This window comes from Microplitis demolitor, chromosome 8, assembly GCF_026212275.2.
Source record: "Microplitis demolitor isolate Queensland-Clemson2020A chromosome 8, iyMicDemo2.1a, whole genome shotgun sequence".
NCBI classification, from domain to species: Eukaryota; Metazoa; Arthropoda; class Insecta; order Hymenoptera; family Braconidae; genus Microplitis; species Microplitis demolitor.
The window spans coordinates 15,532,775-15,551,061 of NC_068552.1; the positions used below are offsets into that span (position 1 = coordinate 15,532,775).

An 18,287-nucleotide genomic window follows, 5' to 3' on the forward strand; every position below is an offset into this window, starting at 1 on the left:
AACCGAATATTAAAATTGCTCCGAGAGTCTTCAAGTTTTTTTTTTCCTTTTCAATCGATCATAAAGTTTACGATGGGCGAAAAATGTCGTGACCAGATTTAAACATTGTTTCAAATTTTATATGTCTGTCAATATTCTATCGTTAAAAAAAGTTTTAAAATTTAAAAAAATTTTTGTTTTTTTTATTTTTAATTTCATTTTAATATCAAAGTTAAATTGCCGCTAAATTGCTTTGATAAAAAATTACTAGGTGATATGACAGGAAATTAATAAGGAAGTTAGTTTTTAAATTGTTTTTATTAAATATTCACTCTCTGTAATTTTCTTTCTTCTCGCTTGTGTTTTTATTTTTATTTATTTTTTTTTATGCTTATTTTATCAGTTTTGAAACTGTAAGCACATTAAAATTTTACAATGTTTTTTTATAAATTCTAAATGGGCATATAAATAACGTATAATCGAGATGACGCGATAAAAAATTTAAGATTTTATTGAAGCGATGGTTAAAAAAGTCTAAAAAAAATTTTTTTTTTAATGGAGCAATCAGCAGATGAAAAAGACATTGATAAGTTTTGATAACTTGGTTCTTGGTTTCATTTATCAACAAGATAACTCCATGAATTCTCGAAGATAGTTGCATCTTTTAGATGCTATCCGATCCTATACCAACATTTTAAGGGGATTAAATTTTATTGTTATTCGATTGTAAGCCACAAAGTAGGTTGTGAATAAAATATATACCGGCTGTAGTATCAGTTGATAAAGCATAATAATCTATATAGATATATATGACCGAACAGAGAGCAGACGCAGACTCCATCGTATCGATCTTTTGCAACTGCAGGAGGGCAAGATGTTCCATGTAATGCCTAAGATAGAGACAGTGAAGATCGAGAAAATTAAAATCCTTTATTGAGCAACGATTCTCAAGGGATTTTCCATTTTTTTTTTACTCATCTCAATTCTTTCTCGTCTATTCGACAAATTTACGCTCAACTCCTTGCGATATTAAGTCAGAAAAGCTTATTATCTTGCTGTTCAAGTTGATGATAAGTTTTATATTATTTGTTCTTTCATTACTTTTCCCAATTTTAAAACTTGGATTTTGATTAACTTTTTGAAATTATGAATTACTATTTTATTTTCCATAAAATAAACTCAAATTTTTTATCAAAAATTATTCCAACACATAAATTAGTTATCGATTAAAAAGTTGTTTCCTTTTTGGAATTTATAAAATTATTTTTAAAAAAGTGTGTATTGGGAACACGGAAAGAAAATTGTGGAAAGTATTCCTATGTATTATGGGAATGGTTCCCATAATGGTATAGGAATTGTAACCATACTATTATAGACATAGTTCTCATAATATATAGGAACCATCCCTATAACAGTATGGGCATAGTTCCTATAATATTATGGGAACTATTCCCATAATTTCATGGGAACCATTCCTATAATGTCATAAAGTTTATTTTTCGCAAAATAGTGTAGAAATTTCCCTCGTGATATGGAAAGATTCAAATAAAGCTTTTTTGAAAGTTCGCGATTTTTTCCAAATTTGAGTTTTTATCAAAATTTAAATTTTTATTTCCCAAATTTGAATTTTCTTGAATTTTCCGTGCTGACAAAAAATTTCTGTTAAAAATTTCAACGTTTTTTCCAAATACGAATTTTTTTTTCATTGTTTGAATTTTTGTTTCTATGTTTAATAATATTTCAGTGTATTATAGAAGTGATTTCCACACTTTTCTTTAAATTAATATTTTCATAATAGTGTGCGAACCATTTCTATAATGTTATGGGAATGGTTCCTATAATTCATAGGAATCGTTTCCATAAAATTATAGGAACTATTCCTCTAATTATGGGTAACATTCCTATAATTATAAGAACTGCTCCATAATTTATGGTTGTCATTTCTATATTAGTATAGGATAAAATTTCACAAAATTATGTGAACCATTTTCATAATTTTCTTTCTGTGAATGATATTTTAAAACAAATATGCAATTTTTTCATTATACTTTCAAATAGAATGGAGTTTTGTTTCAAAATAAAGAGATAAGTGAAAAGAATAGAAGAGAAGAAAATAAATAAAATTCGTAATTTAAAATTTAAAAAAATATTTGACTGCAGATTTAACTGCAAACATGATAAAAATTTAGCTTTATTTTTACTTTCACATGTTCGTTGTTTAAACGAATACTAAAATTAAAAATCATGGGAGTCAAGGTTTGATAGAACAATATATAATATTACTCGTAATGTTTACTCTCTTAACCCAACCATTTCCATACCCAATATCTTTTCTGTATGCTACAGAAAAAAAAGTATAAACGTTCAGTTTATTATATTTTCCAATATTCCTACCTAATATATATTTATAAATACATACCTGCATGTTTGCTCTTTATATGCATGCACAGATAATCGCGAAATGGTTTTCGTGGAAAGCAAATATTAATTTCATCTCAACGATCCCAACATATTGCATAATAAATTTAAATATAAATTAAAACTATTTATTTATATTAAATAATAAATTAATGTGAATAGAGACTATACGTTAAATAAAATAATTTATTATAATAACTCAATGAATATAATAATTATTATTATTAAAGTACTGAGAGATTAACAGGCTTTAGAGCTTTAGAATGCAGAATCATCAAAAGCACATGCACTTAAGCTTACATCGTTTATTCATTATTCAAGGTATTAATTTAAAATCCATAGGTTTAGTCATTGTTTGAAGAATAATTTTAAAAAAAGTCTAAAAACTGTTAACCGAGTTGAGCTAAAAACATTTTATCAAAGTTGGAAAAATCTCATGTTCAAGCTAGCTAACAAGTTTTATCATTGAATGAGTGCCAGGATATAGGAAAAATTATTAGGAAATAAATCTGAGACGTGGTAAAATCTCCTGGGGTTAGTCTGACAATTTTCTGATGTTTCCGATCGCTGACTTTTTCATGTGTTGGAAAAAAAAATCCAAGATTTTATAACTAAGTTACAAACAAACAATTCTCCAAATTTTTAATTTCACGACAGCTGTAAGATCTTATAAAGAGTCTTAAAAATTTTAAAGCCAGTCGAATTATGGTATTATGAATTATTCGAGGGTCACGTGAAAAGTAGTTATTATATAAATTTTCTGCGACTGAAATCTCTTTGACAAATTAAAGCCAATCAGATTTTAGAATACTGGAAAATCTAAATTACTAATTAGTCTAAAATTTTCATGAAATCTGTTAATAAGCTCTTGCAAGTGGTGGTAGATTGATCTAAATTGGTCCAAGATATATGAAATATTCACGCACACATACGTACATATATATACAGACTCATGCATGCCTACAGACACTTGATCATCCTGAAAATAGCCAGAATAGTTTCCTAAGACTTGAAAATATTACATCCGTTAAGAACTGGGTGTTCGAAAATCGGCAGCTTTATGCGAACATTTTCAATTCTCACAATAGAAATCAAAAAAAGAAATAAAATATCAATATTATTAAAAAAGTACAATTGGGCTATTGAATTTTCTTTTGTGTGGTTCTGTTTTCAACAAAAGTTTTAAAATAGTTTACTGTGCAGTGTACATAGATTTTCTAGACTTGTTTTTACGAGTCGCTACGAAAGTTTACTACGGATATAAAACAGAGCTTTAGTGGGAGACTGAACATAGGGTGGAGTAAGTAGAGTGAGAGATACGACTTTTAAGTTTCCGAGATTTTCACGTGATTATCTGTGTGGATTCCAGGTCGATTGGGCTAGGCTACGCTGATTCTCTGGTTCTCACGCTCAGCATTGAACACTCCTGTGCAATTCCATTTAGAATCCCTGTTACTGTGTGTGCCCACTGACAAGCGGCTATTGAAATTAAGCTTTCAAATATATTCCCGCTCACTCCTCTTTGATGAGTTTAGTGCCTGTGGGTATTAACTCTTTATTGTTGCTTGTTCCATGCTCTTCAGTTATTTTATATATACTTAATATCCTCCGCAGCTCACGCTTAATCAGAGCTATTCGCTTTTATAAAACATAAATAGCTGGTTAAATAATCCTGTTTACTTACTTTTTATTAGACAATGAAGTTACCCAATTTTCCAAATTTCAAAAATATGCTTTGAGATTACATTATTAAGGCATTATTCCAAAATTTTCTATAAATATATTGCAAAGAGTATGCCAAGAAACAAATAGTATCGAGCTTCCAAAGGGCTAAAAAATTTAAAACTTAAAAAATGGATAAAAATTATGGAGCAAATTTAATGCGTTGGCGCTCAAAGATATTCCTTTCTGCTTCTGCTTTAGATTTTGCTACTGCTGGTGTTTCGTTGGTTCTGTTCCAGATTTTTAGTGATAATAAATTAGAATGACTTGATCTATCGATTGTCTATGTGATAGAGGAATTTCGTTGGGGACAAGTGGTATTGAATTTAAATTTGCTCGTTCAACATTTCAATCGCGAAATTCCTTACTGCGTACCACTGCTTCAAGCTTTATATCAGTCTACTTTTTTTTTCTGCTTTTAGATAATATATATCTGTCTTTACCCGTATCTATCATTAACTTTAATGATATTTATCCTGATACAATTTTTTTATCCAATCTTTTTTATTAAGTAAGCAAAGAAAATAGATTTTTTTATTAAAAAAAAAAGTATCGGAGGAATTTATCCATCAGTTGTTTTTTTCCACTAAAGTTCTGTATTATTTTTAACCATCACTTCACATTGTTCATTGAAGCTTTAAATAACTTGAACAAAAGTAAAATAATTCGGCACATCAATTAATCTTATTATTTCTTAATTAAAAATAAAAAACTTTTTTTTCCCTCGATAAAATTATTCAACATTTCCCAACACATTTAATAAATTCTTAGTTAATTATAATTACGCTTAAATTAAGTATACGTTATTGAAAGTTAAATTATTAAAATACAATTTAAAATTTTTTTAAGCTCAACAATTTATTTATTTTTTCATCCCATCTTAAATTTATTTACATTAAACCTCGGAATATTTTAAATCTTCCATACAAACGCTAATCCTCAATAATTTATGCATTAAATATAAAATTTTAATTAAAATCTTCCAAGCATTCCAATTAATATTTCAGTCAATCCTACTTTAATAAACTTCTACAAAAATTTGAATAAAAAATTTTAAAAAATTATTCAAAAAAGAAAAAAAAAAGCGACATCAGAAATCTAGTAGTATTAACGGACTCAGGTCAGCCCGTGAGATTATCTCAATAGCCTCTTTATATCCCGTACAACAAGTACTATTTTCAGAGCCTTGAAAATGTAATGCATGAATGCATCTCTCATTGTTTCGTTGTGCTTTAGTATTGCTAATGGTTCGAACATCACACTGCTGGCTCAATTCGCTTAACAACATACCAACCGGCTTTTACGCTTACGACAAAACTTGGCTAAAACATTTGAGCAGAGTTCATTAAATAGTACGTATGTACACTTGTATTAGTAGTAGGGGAAATTATACACAAGTATATACGACTAATCCTTATGTCTTCAAACAAAGTCAGCTGGATAATCATGTCTCGAATTTACACTGTTTCATCGTGTCTCTTAATTAGCTCTACATAACTCCACTCTAATTACCAAACTACTTATATATATATAAATATTTGTATGCATATGTTCCACCTACTTACATATATGTTTATCTGGTACATGCACATATACCTGTGTATATATATATATATATATACCTATATATGTTAACAGCTATTTCATTACATCAAAGTCAATGAATAGCGTTAAGTCAATATCCAAGTCACACTTCTCTACAAATTCTAGCGCCACGTCTCTTTAAAGATTACTTCACCCACTTCTGTTTGGCTATTCCTCTTCTTCTTTCTCTATCTGTATGCATGTAAACGTTCCTTTCATCTATCACTTGGTAAGACTATTTACATTCAAATGCTCTATTGAATCGTATAAACTTAACTTTACAATTGCATTCGATTTAAAAATATCTTGGATTTAATTAATCAATTTTTTATTTTTTACTAAATAATTTTTTTTTTTTTTGGTGAAGTTTATCTATTAAAATTAATATAAATTTTTTTTAATACGATGACTCGACAGTAAAAAGAAAAATGATTTTCAGTTAAGTGTGAAATAAAAAAATTATTAATAATAAAAAAAAAAAAAAAAAAAAAAAAAAAATAGATGATAGCTTAAGAGAATTTTATCATCAGTAAATATGCTTATAATTTTGTTGGTATTTAATGACGACGTAGAACTATCAGCCCCTGCGTGACGTCACACCCTCGTGACGTAAAACCCGGGAGCATTACGCTACGCAAGCGTCGTAGAAGTGTTGGTAGAATAGGGTGCGGTACGATCACCCACTGACCTATATTTTATTTTCCCTGCAGGTTGTGCCTCGAGATTTTTTTTTATTCTGATCTCTTTGATCCGTTGATAACTCGCAGAGGGTTGTTCAATGAGCACGAATACAAAAAATATATAATTTCTTGCGTTTTTTTCTCACATTACGTCATTAAGATTGACGACATTGACGCGCTAGTAGAATGATATATTTTTATATTAATATTTTTAGTTTTAATTATTATAGAAAATAGAGGAAAAAAAAAATTTTTTTTTTCTGCTGTTCATTTTTTTATTATAACAGGATTTGAATATAAGTAAAATATAGATTGTCTCTGAATAATGGGTATTTTATTTGTAAAAATAAATAAATTTTGTTGGAATGATAAAATAAATTGTGTTGTATTGAGTTGAAAATTTATTACGAATTCCGATATGTAGTCAAATAAAATCCAATTTAACCTGCAATATTCATATTGAAGATGAATATAGTATACTTTTCATACTTATTTTGTTTTTTTTTTAATTCTATTTATCAATAAAATACAAAACATTTATTAAATATTAATATTTCTCGCTTACTTGTAATACGAAATTTAAATTCATTGAAATAATTGAAACGTTTAAAGTATACTAATTACTAATTAGTAATGACCTATATTTTGAAATTTAACGTAAAATGTAAATTATCAATGGAATAATTGAAATTTCATTTAAATTACTAATCAAGTAATTCATTACTGATATATTATCCCAACAAAAAAAAAAATTTTTCAAATATAGTACTCACCTTAGAGTGAAAAAATTTTTTATAAATATTTTTAATAAAATTTTCATAGTAAAGTAATTTACATTACAGACAAAAAAAAATCCGATAATTTGATTGATAGAAAAACTTTTTTTCTCTGACAGTTATTCTATTTCCTCTTTATTCTCTTAATAGACGAGGATTTAAAGCCACGATGAAAAAAAAATTTTTTTCGAGTAACCCATTTTGCCCAACTCTAGATAATAAATTAAACAAATAAATTAAATGTAGCATAGCTACTAAGATAAAATATTATAACTACTTGTAAAAGTTCGTTTACTTGCAAAGTAATTTAAACAAACTTTAACTTCATGTACTTTTAATTGTAAAATCAAATAATTAGATTATTACTTAACAACTCATTACAATGTTAATAATGTTATATAACGTTACCGTTAATTAACAATTAAACGAATTATTACTATTATTATTTAGAACCGGTTGAATTATAGAAATAATGCAACAATACTATTCAAAGCTTAAAAAAAAAAATTAATTAATTACTTATGCTCTAATTAAATCGAAAGTTGTTCTGTTAAACGAAGCGGGAAATTTAATAAAATATTGTGAGTATTTAAAAGCATAAAATTTATTGTTTTGTTAGTAAACAAAAGTTATCTCGCTCATGAAATTCGTTTGTAAAGAATGCTAATAATAATAATTAAAACTAAGAATGTAAGAAGTGTGATAATAGCCTGAAAGAGTTTTCCATTCCGTCTGTTTAATTATTATTATTTAAAACATACTCTCAGTCGTCTATAAAGAATTTGAATCCTGACGTTGGTTCCGTCATCTTAAGAACGTCGCAATAGATTTGGAATTCTCATTAAGTTCAACTACGCCTTCTATTCAAAGCGACTTTACTTTACTCCTCTACTTCATTCACTTCTTCATCATCCAAAGACTTTACCTCAAGCTTTTATTTAATTTTCGTATCTTCAAAGTGTTATTATCATTATCGCAACTACTAAAAATTAACAATTTTAATTCAATAACAATAACCTGTTGGTTCATGTAGATTTCGTATTTTTGAGCTTTCAAGCTGATTTAAATTATTATCAAAATAAAATATCAACATTGACTTTCATTTCTCTTCTTCTCATTTGCTAATAAAAACCCGATAAAAGTTATCAAAAATTCACACCTGACAATTTATTTAACATGACAAATGTACACTTAATTTTTAACGATCCCATTACTATAAAATTAACTAAATTATCGATCAATTCATTATTCAATTATGCAGTAAAGAAATTACTGTGTGAACCCGGATTAAATCCGGGGTGAATGGGGAGCGAATAGCTGTTTATTTATTTAATCCCTTCGGAGTAACATTCACTCCAAAGGAGGATTTATTTTAATATTAAAACTCCGAATCGAAATGAAATAAAATCCAGATCATTCCAAAGGTGCAGATCACTCCGCTGGAAAAAACAAACTTTTTATTTACTCCATGTGTAGAGTATGTTTTTTTCTAAAATTCCGGAACTCTGAGTGGCGTAGTGAATTCGGATTTAAGGGGGTATTTTAGTCTAGAAATTTGAAAAAAATCGAAATTTTTTTTTCATAATCTCATAGTTTAGATATTCAAAAATTTCTCCCTAAAAGGATTTTTCAAAATTCGAATTATTTTGAAAGTTATAGCCGTTTTAGTGTCGTGGCAACTACTAGACCAGTTGAGCGGAAGACTGCAACTTTAAACCCGTTTTTCTCGAATCTACTTTTTTCGATGCAGTCGCCACAATATCTCAAGTTCTAATCAGCTGATTTACTTGAAATTCAGCGTGAATATTCTTTAAATATCTCTCTATCGCATGAACCATCAAAAAATGTAAATTTGAAATTTATAATATATTTAAAAAATTCGAAAAAGTTAAAACATTAGTGAAAAAATTGACCTCTATTTTTGAGTAGCCGCCATTTTATGAAAAAAATTTTTTTTTCATTTTTTGTTGGTTCATGCGATAGCGACATTCGTATTAATCAAGAATCCATCATTGTGTTATTTTTCACATGACTACAAGGGTAGAAATCATGGCGACGAGGACACAGCTTTTTTTCCCCCTTTAACTTCAAGTACGCATAACTTAATGAAAAATTTTTTTTTTTTTTTTTAAATTAATGTTGTGTTTTCTTCAAATATAAAGAAACAAATGATGAAAAAATGGATGGTAAAAAAATCGAATGATTTTTTTTTATTAATTGCCGAAAAACGCTCGAAATTCGGGCCTCTAGACTAAAATTCCCCCTTAAATAAAATCCTTAACCACTCCGAATTTACTCCCAATTTTTTACAGTGTAAAAGATTTTTAAATATTCAAAACTAATTATAGATTTTCTATTATTGCGATTGTGATAATTATTAAAAAAAATTTTTTTTCTTTTCAATTTTTTACTGGGATATCTATTAAAATATTATTATCTAGGGAATGTAATTGATGGAAAATGTAATTCGTGGAACAAATCAAAACTATGTGAGCTATTCCCCAATGTATTGTTTTAGTCTACAAATATCTATCTGTCTATCTATCTATTTATCTATTTATCTATATAGATATATTATTATTGTATTGCGAAAATCTGCAATGACGTAGGAGGGTCCTGACCTCGTGACGTTTAGGAGCCCATCAGAATTTACGAAGAGTATTCCTCTGGGTAGACTTGGTAGCAATTGAAAAGCTCCAGATTATATTGACCGTAGAAAAGGTGGTATTACGATAATGATAATGATAATAGTGGGAGGCTTATGCAGGAAAAAAAGCTTTGTGTCTTGTTGAGATTCAACAACAAGTTACTTACGAATCATGATACGCGTCCTACTTTGGTGAAATAAAAAAATATAATAATAGTTATCACAAGTAAAAGAAAAAATACCTACATGTAATAATGATAATGGCTAAAGATAAAATGATAAAGAAGAAAAAAGAAAAGAAAACATAAAAGATAAAGAAAAAAGGTCGTAGGAACTTTTTTTGTGACCTTTACAACTTGATTCTTTTGATCTCAATAAACTTTGAAAGTTAAGGTCACACTGTAAAAAATTGGGAGTTAATTCGGAGTGATTACAGATTTTATTTAAATCCGGACACTCGGAGTTTCGGAGTTTTGAAAAAAAATACTCTGCATACGAAGTAAATGGGGAGTTTGTCTTTTCAGCTGAGTGATTTCGGAGTAGTCTAGATTTTATTTAAATCCGCATTCACTCCGATTCGGAGTTTAAATATTAACTCTTCAGTACTTTCGTTTTTTTAGTGTCTCGCTTGCACTACAGCGACATCCTATAATTTGAATATTGTCCTGTGAGCAAAATGCTCATAACGGAAGTGCTGACAGGTTAAAATAAACCCCCTTCGGTGTAAATTTCACTACGAGGGTATCAAATAAATTAAAAGTCATCCGCTCAGCAATCACTCCAAATCCAATCCGCGAATTTTTCACAGTATACGGAGTAAATAGGGTATTTTTTTCAGCAGAGTGATCTGGATTTTATTTAAATCCTCATTCACTCTGATCTGGAACTTTAATATTATCATAAACTCCCTTGGAGTAAATTTCACCCAAAAGATTAAATAAATAAACCGTCATCCGCTTTGCATTCACTCCGCATTTACTCTGCTAAATTTTGACAGTATGCAGATAAAAAAAAACGGTTTCAATCAAAGAACAATATGGTTTGATATCATCGATAGCAGTCAGGTTTACTTATTAATAAACAATTTGGTAAATTTATTATCTATGTAATATTTATGACCGAAATTCCGTGTGAATAACTCGTCGATTAATCTGTCATGTATTGTCATCGATGTTCGTGCACTGAGGCGTGGCCTTGAATATCTTATGATGCAGTGGCAGAATGATCCAATCAATTGATTACATTATTATATATTTACGACATTTAACTGACTAAAATTATTATTAAAAAAAAAAAAAAACATTGATAAAAATAATAATAAAAAAAAAATTGTCATGCAGTTAAATGATAAAATTATACAAATATTTTGTATTCTAAATAAAATTTTTGACCAATCATTTGGAAACTTAAACAATGAACTTTTTTTGTTATCGGAAATCATCCAGCCGTCAGGTAATTTAATCAATTTTAAAAAATGAAATTTATAACGAGATAACAAGCGGTGGAAAAACAAAAAAGTAAAATAATCAATAAATAAATTGCTGGTTTATGTTTTTTATAAAAAATATTTTCATGTAATTGAGCCAATTATGGAGGTTTTACTCGAAAAAACAGATGGGAAATTCACGGATACACCAATAACAGGAGTAATGACAACAAAAAAAAATTAAATGGCATAAAAAATGATATTCGGGAGCATGAAAATTGAGCTAAAGCGATTAAAACCCATTGGTCATTTTTTGTTTTTGTAATCTAGAGGATAATTTTTTTTAGTACAAGTGAAGTTATTTACGGGAATTCGATAGTAATTTTGCGGTAGGATTCAGCCACCAGTACCTCTTTTCTCAACTTCTGATCCTGCTTCTCCAGCAGAGAGTGTTATCGCCGGTGAAGCTGCTGCTGGTGAAAACGAGAGGCGCGCGCCAGAGTTTTATAAATGTGTATACAGAGATAGTACACATACACATACCTTTAAATATATAAATATATCTATATCCTATATATATACATATACATTAAATGTGTCCCGGAAAAGGCGCAAGCGCAGATGCAAGGGTGGAAAAGCGGGTAGCAGCTCACTGCGCCCGGGACGTCACGGGTCGTGGTACGAAGCTGGAAGAGAAACGAGTAGAGAACAACTCTGAGTGTGACGAGAGTACCAGAGGATCACACGCCCTCTCATCCAAAACTCTTGTGCCTTGGATCATTGTATACCGCACACTCACATCAGGGCCGGAAAATAATTTTCACGCGTTTTTATTTCTTGATTTTTAATAAAACAATAAATAACGAGAGGGCTGGTGATTAAATGAGATCTTGATAAAAATTAAGAGAAAAAAAGTGAAATTTGTTATTGATTTACGAGAGATAGATATTATCGAAAAGTTTGGTTATTTTATTGGAGAGTAAAACCCGTGGTACGAGCGCCGAGAGAAGAGAACAGCTGAATAGTACGACTGGTGCTCTGAGTTATCGACCACGTTTGGCAGCTTCGATGGAAGCTGCGTCGAGGCCGCGATTCGCTCGGTGAAGACCCGGGGGTTGCAACGACTTAAGAGCACCCTCTCTGGAGAGGGTGAACAGTCTTTCGCTGCCTCCCGATTCTCACTCTGTGTGCAGTTACACTCACTCATTATTATCAACGAGTCCTCGTGCTCAGTCTCTCGTCCAGTGGTGTTTCGCTGTTTCACGCCGGAATTCACTCCTCACTTCCTGTACAGTTTATTTACTTTTTTTTTTAAACGTTATCTAGATCAAAAATTTATAATAATTTTTGAATATTTGGCGGGAAATTATAGTGACGTGTTAAATAATAAATACTTTAATTTAATTGTTAAAAAAGTATATTTATGAAAGAAAATATATTTTGAATATCAAGTCAAGGTGCTCGAAAACAGACAGTTGTTTAAAATAAATATTAAAAGTGATAATGTCCAAAATTATAGTTATGGAGAAAATTAGATTCAAGTGTTGAAAATATTTATTGGGGAGACGACTCCCTGGTTTTTGATTTTATAAAAATATTTAAATATAATCAAAAGACAGGTCAAAAATATATAACTCAAGATCAAAATAATATAATTTTATATAAAATAAATAAATTATTTATTTTATAAGTTTAAATTTTAAATTTTATCCGAGTTACTGAAATAAAAGACTAAACCATGAGTGGGGGATCTCCAAAAACTTCGCCGGCTAATCTGGAGTCCGGTATGTTAGTTTACTTATACATACATATTCTTATATTTATCTACTGTCATATTATATAAATATTTGTCATATATATTTAGTTAATATTTTTTTACTTTATATTTTGTTCTTTACTTACTGTTTACTCTGCATTACTTTATGTCGACTTTATTATGTATATTCAAGTAATTGTTGGGAAATGGGGCGCGAGAATTGACCAGTAATTAAGTCCACACCCCTTAAGACTGTATAAATCAAGGGTTAATATAAATTTACCTTAAATTACACGTTAATAATTCACCACACTTTTTTTTATTTAAAAACTATTTTTATTTTCAATTAATTTTTTATTTCCTGCGGTAATTGCTTTTAACAAAAATATTTTTTCTTAATTAAGACAATTAAAATTTGAATTTATTAATTTAAATTATTCAATTATTTCTATTACACTATTTCAGTAATTGCTTAGAAAAAAAAAAAAAAAAAAAAAAAAAAAAAAAGTATTAAGAGAAAAAAAAATAATTAGAATTTTGTTATTACGAGATTCATTTGCTCGCTTATGTGGGTGAGCATAAGTAAAAAAGAGAAATGGAAAAACAACATTTTTTGTCTGCTACGTGCCACTCCTATTGTTTTTATTAGTGCCAAGTGTTTTTATGCTGTATAAAATTTATTTTAGCGACAATTTATACTCATATTTTTCCTCACCACTCTGCTAATTTATTAAAACTGTTCGTAAAAGTTATAACATAAAATTTTACTTTTTATGTTGCTCGAAAATGAATAAAACTTTAATATTTATTATTTTTTTATATTTATCCAACGATGAAAAATACGATAGTTTATTTTTTGTCTGTATTATAGTTGATATATTGGACTTATATGAGACGTTTTAACTCGTATCGATAGTCTCGCGTGAAAAGGCCACTTTATTGTTTTAACCCCTAGCCTAAGACTCGATGGAAAAACGCATGTTCAATTGTAAGGCTGCCTGCAAAAACTCACATTTCTTCGTTTTATTTTTGCTTTATTTTTTTCCAACAGTTTCTTGCATCCATTTAGTATCAAATCCTACAGCAGTTGACCTTCCAACTATTATTTAATCGGTCTAATACCTGATATAATAAAACACTACAATATTCCTCGAACTAAACTTATAGATCATTTCTTTTTCTTTTTATATTAAATATTTTTATTTTCATGAATAATAGTAAAGAAAAAACGTCGATAGTATTCAAGTTTTATTTTGTTCGTTTTATATCCGTCCGTGCTCATAAAAAGAATTTTCGATGACTATTTCAGGTCTTTACCATTTTTAGTATTTTCCTTTCACAATACGATTTTATGAGAACCTGAAGAGACTCAAATAGTTTCAAACTTTTCTTTATAAACCTATATTTCAATAAAAAAAAAAAAAAATCAAAAACTGGAATTTGATAAAGAATAAAATAGAATTATAGTCTGCCCAAATATAATTACAAATTCTTATTTGTCAAATTTTTTAATTCATTCTTTTTCAAAAATTTTTATCAATTATTTGAACGAAAAATATAAATACCAAATTTTGTTTTTTGATTTATGAACACTTCTATAAAATTTTCTACAATTACTGTTATATTTTATAAATACGTTGTAAAATAACATTTAAAAAATGTAGATGGTGAACTAAGCCAACAGTACTTCTGAATTTTTTTTTTAAGTCATTGAAAGTCGGTTACATTGAGTAAGTGCAAAATTTTTTATTTCTAAGTTTCAAAGCTCTAGTTTAACTATTAAACTTTTTAAATATTCTTTGTTCTATTTCTGATAAGTCAATTCTGAACTAGAATAGTCATCGCGTTGATTAAAAGATTCAATATCAATATTTTTTAATAAAATTTTTTATAGAATGGACTGTCCATAGAATATCATTTAATAACCATGGAAAAAAAAAGCTTCCTCGTAAATTGAAATTTTGGTTCGTTATATTTTTACCTAATAAATGCGATTTAAAGGAATTAGCAAAAACTTTGAAAATATTCTCGCCACATAATTCAAATTAATAATGCATTCATTTCCAAAATACTGATAATCGGATTTTTATATTAAATTTCATACAAAAAAATGAACAATTTTTACAAGTATAAAAATAATTGCAACTATTGAAAGATATTAAAAATAATTAAACACTTAATTATAGTATTTCTTTGTCATCATAAATTTAATTCTCAATAAAAAAAAATGATCATACTTTATCCTTCATTAAAGTCGTGTAAATAATTGTAGGATTTCAAGTTACGACAAAGTAATTTGCGTAATAAATAATTATTGATATATGATTATATAATAATAGGTTATAAAATATATATAGTATATAGACATAAAATGATGATAACTATATTACACTACATGATTGTACCATGTTCACTTTAATTACGGTCGACAAGTGACGTCGTTAAAAATATACTTTTTTCTTATATATACATACTTTATTAGACATATGTATCGTAGAATATGAAACTACAAGGGACAGTATAACCCCGATTAAAGAAATGATATCTCTTTTGCCCTCATATTTGATGACACGTGTGATAGGATATTTCATACAAAAAATCAGGTCGCTGAATAACGTCTAAAATATGACTTATTTTTTATTTATCACAAACTAATACACGGAAAAAATTTTCGTATGAATATTGTCATGTTTTTTATTCCAAAAATTACTCTAAATCGAGTAATCTTTGGCCATTACGACTTTTTACTTTCAAATTACGAAATTTTACTCTTTCAGTGAGTAAAAATCAATCAGATTAATTTTTACTCATACTTACGAGTAAAAATTACACCTAGCGGCTGTCTAAATAAGTTCTCTCTTGTTCAATTTTTACTCGTCGATTATGATTAAAAGTTGATGATTCAATTTAAAAAATTTATATTGAATTACAATAAAAATTGCAATAAATAGGCTGAAATCCCATAAAAAATTTAAAAACCATCTAATTGCCTTAGAATATGAATCAATATAAATTTTTTGAAAAAGAATAAAAAAAAAATTACTCGTATTGTTCTGAAAAAGGAAAGATACAAATTTTTTTTTTTAATTTTAAAATAAATATCAAGTTATAGAGAGATACAGAGATCGTCTTTTTTTCCAAACCTACGTTTGTGTGCGTAACATGTCAGTTGTCGCGAGCAAAATAAAAGACCGATATTAACCGAAAATTAACGGAAACTACTAAAATATTACTCTGCAGTTTAGAGTAAAAATTACTTCCATAGATTGGAAAATTTATTTGTGTTAGAAGCAGTTTTTCATCAAAAAATTAATGGGTTTCAAAGGATGGTATATTGGGAAGTAAAAATTAATCGCATGGAGTAAAAATTAATAGATGAAGATGAGATATTCACAATAATCGATTAAATATAAGACTTTTAAAAAATTACTCAATTATAGAGTAAAACATAGTCCAGCAATGTTAATATGTAAACAAAAAGTTTAAATTTAAAACAAAAAACACCAATTTTTTGCAACGGCCCAGGATTACTCGAAATTACAGAGTAATTTTTATCAAAAAATTCTTTCCGTGTACTTTCTTTACAAGAAATACATTTTTTTTTACTTTTTATCATTATTATAAAGTTTATATAATTGCGGTATCTCAATTAAAAAAATGCATTTTTTTTCTTTTACTTAAATAATTCTGTTCATAATAAAACATTTTATTTCCATAAATTATTATTCTTTGAATTTCATAACTAGACAAGTGCATTTATTAAATAACTCATGCGAAAATACTCTCTTTAATATTGTATAGATATTTCATAAAAGCCAAAGGCACAATACTGAGATAATTTTTTTTCTTTTCTTTTTTTTTAAATTTTAAACGGATTTCATTTCAGAGGTTTATTTTATCAATTAAAAAATAATTCAACATTTTTCTTTTTTGTTTATTTATTTATTTATTTTTTTTAACTTATGAATTTTTAGTATATTTTTTATATATTTAGCAGTTGAGTATAACTCAAAGAAAAGTAACTAGGGAATATTTTAACGAGAGGTATAAAGTAAAGGAGAAGGATATAGAATAAGAAATGGAACGAGTAAAGTTTAGTATACGGGTTGTAACTTTGGGATATTATTTCTTCTCGTTTTTGACATAAAATGATGATGATGAAGGAGATAAAGTTGCTTTCATAAAATTTAATACCTTCTATGCCTCTTCGTCATTTACTTAGATTTCAATTAGCATTAAATATAAATAATGATAAGAATTTAACGTGTAACACGTTATCAAAAATTTAATATTTCACTTGGTACATTTTGTATGAGACAGAAAAATAAAACACAACATCAATCTTACTCAAGATCCATTAAGAAAATTTCACATTTTTTGTCAGCTTGAATTATTTTGAGTTACGCCACATGTTACGTGATCATCTACACTTGGATCTTATCCAAACAAATGTTTCAAATTAAATTTTAAAAACCAAATAATCTCTACAAATGTTTTTATCGTTCAATCCCTTTTTCAAATTATTAAACAATGAAATCCCTCAATATGTATTTAAATGAATACATGTTTTATTTTTTGGCACAACAATTATCGCACGTGTTATTAATAGTTATTTCCAATAAAAAAATATTTTTCTGTCCAAATAATTTTTCAATCTATCAAAAAAAGTTGACAGCTCGAATAAATATTTTAAATTGAAACGTTGGTTTTTTTCTATAACAAACATTTTTACAAAAAAAAGTTCAATCACAAATACTAGTAATTAAATTATTGGAATTTTTTTTAAAAATTATTATTGTAGTAATCAGATCGCAATAAATTCAGTGATTCTTTACTGATAAAATAATTATGTTATATACATTACAGACTCAATAATGTCCTATTTAAATTTGAATTTTTCAATAAATAGTTGGTGTAAAGTTTGTATCCGCGTTAAATTTTTTCCTGATTTTTTTTTCCAATTGAAAGTTTATAGAAACATTACATTCACCGATATTTTAAAAATAACAGTTTATTACCCTATAAAAATGATTTATTGCTTTGAAATGATTAAAATAATTTTTCAAAAAATGAAAAAAATTTGGATATCTCAATCCCTTTAATTTTTCACTCAAATAAATTGGCGCCTTATTTTTATCTAACAGCCACTATCTGCTAAAAAAATTTACTTTGATTAATTAATTAATTTATTGCCTACAACATTCAATATTTTTATAAAAGACCTAATTTATGTCAAATCGATATGAATAAATCCATTGAAATTTTTATTTCAAAATTATACATCAGACGAGTATTATTT

The 18,287-nt window shown here is 27.6% G+C and overlaps 1 protein-coding gene across 3 annotated transcripts in view; it reads left to right on the forward strand.

Moving 5' to 3' along the window:
- LOC103573131 (solute carrier family 12 member 6) overlaps positions 1–18,287 on the forward strand; it is a 63,575-nt gene that overhangs the window by 23,907 nt on the left and 21,381 nt on the right. Inside the window, exon 1 of one of the 3 annotated variants that reach the window (XM_053741188.1) lies at positions 12,885–13,016. The exons of the other annotated variants lie outside the window; for them this stretch is intronic. Within the exon in view, the coding sequence (XP_053597163.1) occupies positions 12,971–13,016 (46 nt within the window). The 5' untranslated portion in view covers positions 12,885–12,970. Of the gene's footprint in view, positions 1–12,884; positions 13,017–18,287 lie in introns of those variants that run through there. 3 annotated transcript variants of the gene reach the window in all.